This window comes from Rhinolophus sinicus, linkage group LG03 (assembly GCF_036562045.2).
Source record: "Rhinolophus sinicus isolate RSC01 linkage group LG03, ASM3656204v1, whole genome shotgun sequence".
Taxonomy (NCBI): Eukaryota; Metazoa; Chordata; class Mammalia; order Chiroptera; family Rhinolophidae; genus Rhinolophus; species Rhinolophus sinicus.
This window is the reverse complement of record NC_133753.1, coordinates 158,147,845-158,161,505: the sequence shown is the minus strand read 5'-3', so window position 1 is coordinate 158,161,505 and position 13,661 is coordinate 158,147,845. Positions and strand designations below refer to the sequence as shown.

The 13,661-nt window shown below is 34.0% G+C and overlaps 1 protein-coding gene across 3 annotated transcripts in view; it reads right to left on the bottom strand.

Moving 5' to 3' along the window:
• ADAMTS6 (ADAM metallopeptidase with thrombospondin type 1 motif 6) overlaps window positions 1-13,661 on the bottom strand; it is a 262,087-nt gene that overhangs the window by 52,729 nt on the left and 195,697 nt on the right. For 2 of the 3 annotated variants that reach the window (XM_074328899.1, XM_019743866.2), the window contains exons 17-20: window positions 12,626-12,749; window positions 12,007-12,087; window positions 2,085-2,248; window positions 1,502-1,640 (exon numbers count right to left, since the gene is read on the bottom strand). In XM_074328899.1, the coding sequence (XP_074185000.1) occupies window positions 1,502-1,640; window positions 2,085-2,248; window positions 12,007-12,087; window positions 12,626-12,749 (508 nt within the window). Of the gene's footprint in view, window positions 1-744; window positions 834-1,501; window positions 1,641-2,084; window positions 2,249-12,006; window positions 12,088-12,625; window positions 12,750-13,661 lie in introns of all 3 variants that reach the window. The other variant, XR_012495117.1, reaches the window with a different exon arrangement.

Below are 13,661 nucleotides of genomic sequence, written 5' to 3'. Positions count from 1 at the left end.
AAAGGAACTTAACTGAAACAAAGAAATATCTATCTATAAATGCCACTGAGGAATAATACAATGGCATTCACTTGAACAATTAATTTTAAATATCCTTTATTTTACTAAAAGAAATAGTAATTCCCTACAGTTTTAAAAACTGTACAACTCACCAGCCATTTCACAAATAAAATGGATGGGAATTAGAGATCCTTTTAAATATACCACAAATTATACATAACCATGTTTCATGATACTTCACATAGGAGAAAACATTATTGTTCATTTACTTTATGTTTTCTTATTTTGTATGGTGTTTGCTACTGAATTTGGAGTTATAGTTAATCAATGATTAATTCTATATGAGTCTAAAAATACTGAGTCTATTATTTGATCATCATTTCTGTGAAAATAATTTCTCTGGTTCGAGCCTTAAGGATCATAGGTATTTAGAGATTCACTGAATATAGGACAAGATCTGATGTTAAAGCATATGTTTCCAAGAAGTTTAGAAAGTAAAACTAGGTAATACATTGGAATATGGGGTAAAATGGGATAATTCATTTTATTTCAATTTCTCCCATTCTAAATGTCATTATTCAAAAATTCAGTCTTTGCTTTCAGAATGGTGAGGTGCTTTAGTCCAGCCTAAGCCTGAGGGATAGGTTTGTTTCCTTGCCTATTGCAATCAAGGTGTACGGTGGAGGCGATGCATTTAGTCTCCAGAGAGAAGGAAGATGCTGCTTGCACAGCACTTCTACTCACCAGTCCATGCAGCAGCAAGGGTGTTGGCTTTGAAGGAAGCCAACTGTCCTGCTCTCCCAGCCAGAGGTAAAGAATTGCATTGGTGGCCACTAGAGGGAGGAGGATTAGGAATAGAGTAAATTGTGGGGAAAAGGCACCCATGAAAAACGCACATGGGACAACCAACACATCACCAACCACCGCCTAGCAGCTACCTTTCTGAGGGACTATCCTGGGGGTGAGCATACACCATTAACCCACAGACCCAGACACCAGTAATTATTGTAGTATCCCAGTATATAGCCCCTTAACTTTGATGCCAGGAGAAGGGAGTTTGAATAGGATTGTGGGAAACACACAAGCATACAAACACAAACACACAAGCACACAGACATACATTCTCATCCCCCATTACAAGTAGTATCTGTGTCGTCTGATTCTTGCTCATTTTCTTATTTAAAACTCTTGATGTTCTTTACCAAGAATGCGTTCACGAAAAGCAAACTGCCCACCTTCAAGATAGTCTTGGGAGAAGCACCAGCAGAGACACTCATTGTGCCAAGATGTATTTTACCAACAAATCTGTACAAATTACATGAGGTTAAAAACAAACGGAATATAATATAATTAAAGCAAAGTTTCTTTTGCTAAATTACAGCTTGAAGCAAACCTGCAAGAAATGTTTCCAATTAGCTTTTTTAGCAACACAAAGCATAGCTCAGAATATGTTTTACTTTCCATCCTGCCCTCTGGGTGGGCTGCCTAGTGGGTGTCTTACCTCCAGCACAAGTAGCTGAGCATTCTGACCACGGCTGATGATTCCATGTAAAGCCAACTTCACTGTCTCCACTGCCAGTTCGAGTGATGGGAACATTGAATTTATACCTAATTCCCAAATTCTGTTCTTGAAGGAGAACCTGCCATTGAAAACAACTGGTGAAGATAATTAAAATACAATGAGCCTCCATTCAGATATTTATTATTTCTTTTGAAGAAGAAAATGTCATAGAGTAAGTCTTATAGGAAATTTAAGACAACTTTTAGAACACATGCATTTATATTGAATTTTCTCTTTCCATTTTCATGGATAATTTAGAGCCACTTCTCTCATATAACTTATTTGGTTATAAAAATGTTATTCAAGCAGGCATGAAATGGTCAAAGAGTCATATGGAAAATGGTCAAAGAGTCAAAGAGTGCTATGGCCTTAACTTTACACAGATTTTATACCCTTAGGCAAACCATTTTACCTTTATTCACCTAATTTCACCACCTATAAAACAGATAATAAAGCCTGTCCTTTCATACCTCACAGGACAGATGACAAACAGTAGAAAATGAAGTGGCAAAGACACATTTACCATGACAACGAGATTTTCCGAGGTGGGACCTAGAGCTTCCAAGGATTCCGGTTCATCAGTTGGTCTCTTGTAGTGAAAAGCTGTCCCAGCAATATCGAACTTCCGAGGCCAGTCAATAGTCCAGGCACCATTAATATAGTAATCATCCCCTTCAGATTTTAAAGCTAAAAAATAAAAGAAATCACAGTCCACCTAAAAATATGAAACTTCATTTACCACAATGTCACTGATTAATAACTGCACTGGAGTATACAATGAATATACATGTCCATTTAGAAATGGGATTCTTGACCATTTTCTTTAGTGCAAATTAAAATGGTAATTTTCCATGTGAATGTCAAGAAGATATTAAGTATTTATAATGTTATCAATAGAAAGGAATAAAATGTTTATCTAGAGAAATAAACATATGGAACCAGCAAGGAAAATTATGACAAAAGAAATAACTAGGGATGGGGGAGGCATAGAAAGTGACTTTCCTGTCCAAATATTAAAATAGTAGTTGTATGAATATGTGCTGGGGAGAACCAATGGTACCGACACACAGACAGTTAACAATGGAACCAAACAGATAGTTCAGAAATAAACCCAAGCACATACGGTAATTAGTATATGACAAAGGAAGCACCTTAAATTAGTATAGATAACAAGAAATCAACCTAAGACAAAAGACTAGTCTTTTGGGAAAAAAATATGCTGAATTTGTATCTAATTCTTTATCAATACTACAATTCCACTCTTAGGTACATATCTGAAAGAAATTAAAATAGGTACTCAAACAAATATTTGTACAGACATGTTCATAATAGCACTATTCCCAGTAACCAATGGTGGACAACCCAAATGTCCATCAATGAATGAATGGATAAACAAATACAATAAAATATTATTCAGCCATAAAAAGGAATGAAGTACTGATACATGTTTCAGTGATGATGAACCTCAAAAACATCATGCTAAGTGGAAAAGGCTAGACAGAAAAGGTCACATACAGTAAGCTTCCAATTATATAAAATATCTGGAATATGTAAATCCATAGAAAAAGAAAGCAGATTGGTTGTTGCCAGGGGCTGGGGGTGGGAAGGGAGGCGGACTGCTTAATGGACACAGCGTTCCTATTGGGATAATGAAAATATTTTGGAATGTATACAATGCTACTAAATCATTCAATTAAAAATGGTTGAATTCTATGTTATGTGAATTTCACCTCAATAAAAATACAGTTTAAAAAAAGAGAGGTTTCTGGTCAAGAAGGTGGAGTAGATAAATGCTGTGCTTGCCTCTTTTCATGACTACATCAAAATTACAACTAAACTACAGAACAACCATCACTGAGAATCACTGACGTCTAGCTGAACAGAGTCCTATAACTAAGGACATATGGAAGAAGCCACTTTGAGACTCGTAGGAGGGGCGGAGACATGGAACAGATTGGTCCCACACCTGCATGTGGTGGTGAAAAATCGGGAGGGATATATCAGCTGCAGAGGTTTCGCCTGGTGGAGAGGTCCTACCCAGTCCCACACCAGGATCCCCAGCCTGGGTTCCAGTGCTAGGGAGAAAGGTCCCCACAACTCCCAGCTATGAAAACCAGTGGAGATTATGGCTGAGTGAGACGGAGAACTGCTGGAGTTACAGGCCTTCCTTTTAAAGGGCCCACACACAGAGTTACTTGCTGATGAACTCACTCACTCTGAGCTCCAGCACTGGGGTAGCAGCTTGAAAGGTACCAGGGACATATGGGAAGGAACTAAATTACCTGGCTAAGGGTGAGGGCTGGAGGAGCAGCTTTCTGCCAAACAGAAGAGCTGACAGAATCCATCATTTCTTTGTTGAGCCCTCCTCCCATTTAGCATGTAGATGGAGGCAGCCACTATATCTGAGTCTCCATCAACCTGGCTAACAATGTTCTCTTAAACCTGGTGATTCCCTGAGACCTGGCCCCACCCAACTTGTGGGCCCACCCAAGTCACTTCTAGTGAATTTTCCATCCAAACGGCCTGTCTTAGCTCATGGTGCAGTCTTTTGTAAAATCTCCATAGGGTCAGCTCCGGAATAACAGCTCCTCCACTGTAGTTACAGCCCCGTCCTCACAGCCAATTAGCCCGAGTGTCAATCCCTCCCTATGTCAAGCAAACAGCAACCAAGACTCAACTACAACAGCAAGGCACAACAGCCCACACAAGGGACACACCTAGAGCACCTAGCTCAGGTGACCAGGGAGATTGTGCCGTTGGGCCCTACAGGACATAAGGCCAGTCTACCAAGTCCAAGAGAGAGAGCAGATTTACCTAGTACATAGAAATAAACACAGGGAAGAAGCCAAATAGGGAGACAAAGAAATATGTCCCAAATTAAAGAACAGAACAAAACTCAAAAAACAAAACAAAACAATGAAAACCTCAACAAAATGGAGACAAGCAATCTACCAGACGCAGAGTTCAAAACATTGGTTATAAGTATGTTCAATGAGCTCAGGGAGAAATTCATCAAAGAGATAGGAAATATAAAAATGCAGATAGAAAATATAAAAAAAGAACCAGTCAGAAATGAAGAATACAATACTTGAAATGAAACTAAAGAGAATCAACAGTAGATTAGATGAGGCAGAGGATCGAATCAGTGATTTGGAAGTTAAGGTAGCAGAAAACAGCTGATCAGAGCTGAAAAAAAAAAAGAATCCAAAAAAATGAAGAGAGTTTAATGGGCCTCTGAGACAATATCAAGAGTACCAACATTCACATCATTGGAGTTCCAGAAGGAGAAAAGAGCAAGGAATTGAAAAGTTATTTGAAGAAATAATGACGGAAAACTTCCCTAACCTGGTGAAGGAAATAAACATACAAGCCCAGGAAGCGCAGAGAGTCCCAAACTTGAACACAAAAGGCCCACACCAAGATACGTCATAATTATAATGCCAAACATGAAAGACAAAGAGAAAATCTTAAAAGCAGCAAGAGAAAGACATTCATCTACAAGGGAGCTGCCATAAGACTATCAGCTGATTTCTCAATAGAAACTTTGCAGGCCAGAAGGGATTGACACTAAATATTCAAAGTGATGAAAAGCAAGGACCTACAACCAAAATTATTCTGCCCAGGAAAACTATAACTTAGAATTGAAGAATAGATAATAGCTTCCCAGACAGGAAAAAGTTAAAGGAGTTTATCAACACCAAACCAGTATTACAAGAAATGTTACAGGGACTTCTTTAAGAAGAAGAAAAAAAATTAAAAAATATGAATCATGAAATGCAATAACAACACATCTATCAACAATTACTTTCAATGTAAATGGATTAAATCCTCCAATCAAAAGACATAGGGTGGCTGAATGGATAACAAAACCTTTACATATGCTGCTTACAAAAGACTCACATAGAAAGACACACATAGATTTAAAGTAAAGGGATGGAAAAGATATTTCATTCAAATGGAAGTGGAAAAAAAAAAAGCTGAGGTAGCAATACTTATACCAGACAAAATAGACTTTAAAACAAAGGCTATGACAAGACACAAAGAAGGACTCAGTAATTCCACTTCTGGGTATTTATCTGAAAAAAACCAAAATACTACTTTGAAGGGACATGTGGATCCATATGTTCATTGCAGCATTATTTATAAAAGCTAATATATGTTCACAACCTGGGTATCTATCAGTGGATGAATGGATAAACAAGAAGTGGTACATATATACAACGGAATATTATTCAGCCATAAAAAAGAACAAAATTTTGCCATCTGCAACAACCTGGATACACCTCGAGGGTAAGTCAGACAGAGAAAGTCAAATGCCATATGATTTCACTTATATGTGGAATATAAAGAACAAAAGAACCAATCAAAGAAAATAGAAACACACTCATAGATACAGAGAATATTTTGATGGTTGACAGCTTGTAGGATGTTTGGGTGGTGGTGAAAAGGGGGAAGAGATGAAGAGGTACAAATTGGTATTATAGTTATAAATATCATGGGGATGTACAGTATAGCATAAGGAATATAGGCAACAATATTTTAATAATTATGTATGGTGTCAGATGGGTACTAGATTTATCAGGGTGATCACTTTGTAAGTTATATAAATGTCTAATCACTATGTTGTACACCAGAGACTAATATAATATTGTACGTCAACTATAACTGAAAAATTAAAAAATTGTTAAAAATAAAATATAATTCCAAAAAACAAAATAAAATGACAACCAAAACAAAAAACAAACACGTTAAAGTTTTTATATTAGATATAGGTTTTAATATTTCTTTTATGCTAGTAATACTACAGCGAAAAAAAAGCTCTGTAAAAAAACAATGGTTCTTCCTATTTTGAGGTCAGTTTGTTGGTGACATGTGAATAAGTACTAGTCATTAAATGATTTGAGGAAATTATTTTTAATAAGGTTTGGTCTCTTATGATATTGTAGTCATATAGAAAAATGTCCTGACTTTTTGGAGATAAATGCTAAAATACTTAGTGATTTATATCTGTTCTTTCTTTAAAATAATTTCCCAAAACAATATTTATATGTTTATATAAAGATAGTGAAGCAAATTATGTCATTTACATAAATATTAATAGTTATTAAATCTTGGTGGTGGGTGTATGGCAAATCTAAACGTTTACTGAACATTTACTTTATGTAATTGAAATTTTTTATCAAAAATGAATTTTTTTAAACAAAAACAGAGAAAAAGAATAAATGCCAGGTGGGTATTTAAAGATAAACATAGTTGAATCATAAAATGCTAGGAGAAATGTAGGAAAACTTTTAAAAAAATAACAATGGAATATAAAAAGCTTTTCTAAGCATGGCAAAACCTCAGAAACTAAAAGGAAAAGATTAATAAATATGCGTGCATAATTGTTAAACCTCTATGGAAAAACAAATTATTAGAAATGTTTAAAATATGTGACAGAAAAAGGATATTAGCACTATTATACAAAATTCCTATAAATAAATAAGACTGATAATTTTGATAATGTTATCATGGTTTCACAATGATGAACACGTCAGTTTAATTTTGTTGTTATTATTCTAGCTTCTTCAAAAACATTATCAGGTCAGATGAACAAGCAGCCCAAAATGACTGAAAGGGTCATAGTGCAGTCTCTGACTCCTTGGACCTCTACCACTTGTCCTCAATAGCATAGACCATTTTCATACCCCCCCTCTAATCTGCCTGGCATATATATTTGTACTTTCTGGCATACATAGTTATACTTTCTTGATATTTGATATGTTATGAAGACTCATTTATCAAAAATAAATCTAACCTTTTGAGATAGGAACATGTCAACCAATTTTAAGGATTATTTAGTCTTAAATTTTTCTTATATTTAAAAATTTGTATTTCAAGTTTCACAGTGGTTTTCTGTCTCATTTAAAACATCAAAATTACTTAAATTATATAAAGACATCTGAGACTGTATAATATGAAACAATAAAAATAAAAATAACCCCCACCCCACAGCTTTGTATTCTCCTTTAATTTGAGCTCTCCCTTTCCATTTTCTCAACTACTCAATGACTGAATCCAAACATATCTTTGCTGGTATGATAATGTAGTTCAAAAAACATCAAGCATTTAAGAAGTAATAACTAATAATTTACTAAGGGAGGAAAATGTGGCATTATGAACACAGAATTATAAAAGGGGAAAAGTGTGATGTTACAAATATTATTTTTGTTTTGAGTCTTGCTAATGCAGTAAAGAATTCAAAATTACGATGTAAAAACAAAGGGGTCTTCTTAAATAAAGGAAGGAAGAGTCTGATTATACTGGTGTGCTATCTAAATATGCATTCTAGATGTATTCTTATTTTTAAAAGACTTAAACAAAAAGGGGATGATATTATAAAGAGAATAGAATTCATCCAGGTCTCACTAAGGGTTTCTGGAGAGTCTAAAACTAACTCAAAGGATCAAGTATCAAATAAAAGCATCACTTCTTTTCTTGTGGAAATAACTGGTAGTGGACTTGCCCTCCAACTGTAAACAAGCAGAAAACTCACAAATATATGAATCAGCTGTTCTTAGACACTGGCCAGGACTGTGATGTATGCAAGAAGGGAAACAAGGTGCATTGTAGAATCTTCCCAGCTTTCTGCCTGAAGGCACTTTCTATTAGTGTAGAACAAGAGAATCCAAGTAGAGCATAGTGGTCTCACTCAGAAGATGGAGATCAGAAATTGGAAAGGCTAAGATATCTGGAATTTGCAGGATCAGAGAACTAGAGTAGAAGGAGGGAATCTGCTGCTGAATAGTAATCTCTGTATGTATAGAATAAAATTCCATGAATCTGGGAAAAACAACAACAAAAACAAACAAACAAACACCTACTAGGGAGCTATTAGCAGAAAAATTTCCAGAGTGAGAATTCAGAGTTTCAACCACTAGGCATTCAGTAGCGACCCAAAGAGAATCATGTTTTATTATTAAGGCTGAGCAGATTCTAGCCTAAAGATGAATCTGCACTAAACTAAACTCTGAAACTAAACCTTACAAAATAATAGGAGAAATAAACAAATTCACAATTCTAGCTGGAGATTTCAACATGTTCAGAAACTGCTTAAGCAAAAAGGCAGAAAATAAGTAAAAATATAATAGACTGAAACAAAACTATCAACCAATTTAATCTAACTGGTATTTATGAGACATTAAACCCAATAACCCAAGAATATACATTCTCCACTAGTGCACATGAAACATTCACTGAGATGACTGAATGTTGGGCCATAAAACAAACCTCAACAAAAGAACTAATATTATACAAAGTATGTTCTCTGCTAATAATAGAATTAAACTAGAAATCAATAATGAAGAAGATCTGGGAAACCCCCAAATATTTGGAAATTAAATAATACCTTCTAAGCGATGAGTCACATGGTAATTAAGAAAATATTTAAAACTGAATGATAAAAATACAACATATCCAAATCTGTGCGATGAAGTTAGAGCAGTACTTAGAAATCTGTAGTACAAATTCTTATTTTAGAGTAGAAAAAATATTTTAAAAATCTGTAATCCAAATTTCTATCTTGAGAAGCTAGAAAAATAGCTAACACAAAAGTGAAAAGGAAAAAGGAAATAATAAAGAGTGGGCATTTTGTTAACAAAAATGGAAAAATAATAGAAAAAATTATTTAAACCAACAACTTATTCTTTGAAATGAATAAAGTTAATAAAGCCCTCACTAAATGATCATGGGGGAAAAAAACCCACATAAATTACCAATGTGAGGAGTTAAGAAAAAAGTATATATATGTGGCTTGGGATGTAAAGTATATATGTATGTATATATATAAACATGGTCATGAGATGTAAAGTGCAGCATAGGAAATATAGTCAACAGTGTTGTAATAGCTGTGTATGGTGTCAGATGGGTAGTAGACTTGTTGGGATTATCACTTTGTGAGGGGTGTAAATGTTTAATCAATATGTTGTTTTGTACACCTGAAACTAATTTTAAAAAATAATGCATGGTGGGGGACGGGGAGAAAGCCATTGCTACAGACCCTACAGACATTAAAAGGATAGTAGGGAATATTATGCACAACTTTATGCCAACAAATTCTACAACTTTATAGCTACTACAGAAATCGAATTTTTCATTAAAAACTTTCCACAAATAAAACTCCAGCCCACAAGGCTTCACAGTTGAATTCTATCAAACATTAAGAAGTAATATCAATTTTACACAGACTCTCACAGAAAATAGAGGAGAAAGGAACACTTCCCATTTCATTTTCTGAGGCTAAGTTTATCCTGATATCAAAACTAATAAAATCATTATAAGAAAAAGACTACAGACCAATATTACCCATGAACATAGATGGAAATATGCTTAACAAAATCAGTTGAGCAATATATAAGAATGCTAACACATTATGACAAAGTGGTGTTTATCCCAAGAATGCCAGATTGATTTAACATTTGAAAACGAATCAATGCATTTACTATATTAACAGGCAAAAGGAAAAAAAAAACAAAAACTAAGCATGCAATAGATTCAGAAAACTTCAACACCTATTCATGAAGAAAAATCTCAGTAAACTTGAAATAAAAGGGAATTTCCTCAATATGATGAAAGGCATCTACATAAATCTTCTAGCTAAATCAAATTTATTTTTTCCTAAATCAAATTTAATGTTTAAAAAAAGCTGAACACTTTCCTGTGAAGACCAGTAGCATTGAAAGGATATCCATTCTCCTCACTTCTATTCAGCATGGTACTGAAGGCCCTGACCACTATTATAAGGCAAGAAAAAGGAAATAATAGGCATAAAGATTGGAACTGTAGAAGCAAAACTGCCTTTGTTCAAGTATGACATGACAGTCTATGTTGAAAAGTAAATCTACAAAACAACGATTAGAACTAGTAAGTGAGTATAACCAGGTGACAGGACATATGGTCAATGCCAAAGGAAATCAATTGTATTGCTATGTAATAACAATAAACAATTGACAAGTAAAATTAAAATATCAATACCATCAAAAAGCATGAAATATTTAGTGACAAAGAAAAAATATGTGCAAGACCTATACACTGAAAAAGAAACACTGGTGGACAAATGGTGAAAGATTTAACTTAAATAAATATAGTTAAATCTTTTCATGTATTGGAAAATAATATTTTTTTAAGATGTCAATTCTCAAATTTATTTATAGATTCCATATATTCTCTTTTTGTAGAAATTGACAAGTTGATTCTAAAATGCATATAGAAATGTACAGGACCCCAAAATGCAAATATAATTTTGAGGAAAGAAAAACAAATTTGAAGACCTAATAATTCCTATTTTCAAAATCTACTGGAAAACTCTATCAATCAATACAAAGTGGTTTTGGTTTAGCATAGACATATATATCAACGTGAGTGAACAGAAACAGATCCATACATTCATGTTCAATTGATCTCTAACAAATGTATTAAGGCATAAAATGGGAGAAATAATAGTCTTTTCAACAAATGGTGTTATAGTAATTGAATATCCATATGAAAAAAAATTGAACCTCAACCCTTATATACTTTATATATAAACTCAAAATGGAGCATATATCTAAATGTAAAAGCTAAAACTATAATTTCTTGGGGGAAACATTGAAGATAATATTTGCAACTTTGGGGTAGGCAAAATTTCAAAGGTTGGACATAAAAGTACAAACCATAAAAAATTTAGTAAGTTAGATTTCATTAAAATTAAAAGACACCATTCAGAACAGGAAATAAACAAGCTATTGGTTGTGAGAAACTATTCCTAAAATATATATTTGAACAAAGACTGGTATAAAATACATAAATGACTCATAACTTCATAACACTTTTTTAACTAGGCAAAATATTTGTTTAGACACTTCCCACAGAAAAAAAGATATCAGCATAGGTAAAATTAAAAAGACTGACAATTTTGACAAAGATGTAGAATAACTGGGACTCTTCTACGTTGGTTCTACAATCACTTTGGAAAACAGTTTAGTAATTTCTTGTAAAGTTAAACATGTAATTATCATATAACCTAGCCATTTCTCTTCTAGGCTTTTTATCCAGGAGAAATGAAAATATAATGTCCACACAAAGCTTGTCTCTAAATGTTCAAAGAAGCTTTCTTCATAATGGTCAAAGATTGAAAATGATCTGAATATCCATCAACAAGTGAACTGACAAAGTATGATATATTCACATATTGGGACCTTATTTGGCAATAAAAAGGAGTGATCTTCGGATATACTCAGCAATACAGATGAATCTCAAAAACATGTCTAGTGAAAGAAAAGCCAGATGTAACAGTATATACTGTATTATCCCATTTATGTGAAATTCCAGATAAATAAAATTAAATATGCAATCAGACAAGAGATGAATGTTTGCCTAGGGTAAGGCTGGGGGGATTTGACTGCTAAAACAAATAATGCGCTACTTACCAATATAGTTCTTTGACATGGCAACTTCCCGGACTTCAATATGAACAGAGCCTCTTGGTATGTGCACGACTTCCATGTAGCCTGGAACACAGAAGACAGCCCGGAATAAGTAGGTTCTGCAGCCTCAGTCAGAAAACGAGTGCTTAATAACCATTCAATAACAACAGTGTCCTTAGTTTTCGAAGCTTTCTTTGACTTTTCACTTTATAAATTATGAAATATGGGCACATTCCCCTTTGGGTTCAAGAATACCTCTAGAATATATTTTCTTTTTCTCTAAAATTATCTCAAGATAGCTTTAAAGCCTCAACATGTATGTTATTAGATCACGTTTTTTCTTTTTCTTTTTCTGAATCAGGATCCTCACATCAATGCACAGTGGGAATTCCCATCTCAAAGAAACATGGCCAAACGAAGTCAAGTACTAGAAAGGGAATAACATTTACTTAAAATATCTTACATGTAGCCACATTTAATACTTAAAGAACTGAAAGCAATTTTGGGAAAAAACAATGTCTACCTAAATAAAGAAATTTAAATAAGGGGGGAGGGGAATCAAATGTTTTGGCTATTCCAAATACACCAGAGGTGTGAGGAAGAGTTCTTTCTACACACTCACCTCCTCTGGGCAACGAATCATTGAAGAACCCTTCAATGGCATCACATGTGCTTCCATCCCCTCCACAGACTCGACATCTATCTTCCCTAGCATCGGATCCCAAAATATTATCACAACCTACATGCTGAAAACAGAGAAGAATATTCAGTGTGTCAAAAAGAGGAATTCTTACTAACGAAATAAATATAACTTATTTATTTACTTGTTTTTCCAGTAAAGGAAATCAAAACAGGAAATATTTTCCTCTTTCCACTTTTACCTTCACTCTCCAGTAAGTTCTAGCTCACATTTCTCAACATATAAGTTTCAAGAAAAAATTTCTGATTCCCCAGGAATGTATGTCTATATTTCTAACCTAGATTTCTTCTTCATTTATAGAATTCATGCTCCAATCAGTTAACAGTGGGCTCTTACTTTAAATTAAAAAATGCAAGAAATAAGAAAAATGGTATTTGGAACTATGCAGGGTTATAACAGCAAGACTCTTGACTGAGTGTTACGATTTGCCCTTTCTAAAAGCACTGGCTCATTTAGATATCCAATTGTTAGTGTCAAGGATTAGGCGTGGAATTCATATCTGGCTAAACCTTTAAAAACGAATACCTGTATCCATTTTAACTGAATACAATTGCCATAAACAAAAAGGAGATAAAAGCATAAAATTTTAGAAGCTGAAATTCTACCTTTCAAATTTGCATTTAATCATAGAAATGTGGATTTTTATATATTTTGGTACTTAAATTTGTGTATTTGACATTTAGCCATAAACACCAGGCATGTAATCTCTGAGTAAAACCTGTACCTAGGTCTTAGTTATCTAAAAAAAAAATTTAATACTGTCACAAAACCTTTCCCTCAAGTACACACCCACCCCCAACAGACACACACACGATTATCAGATACATTTGGAAGCCAGTAGTCAGAAGGATAGAAAATTTGGTAAGAAATAATAGACTAAGTAAAATATACAGTGTTTTTATCTCTTCCTTCTCAGTTTTAGGGATATGTGCTTCTTTTTAAAGTAAAACAAGAAAAA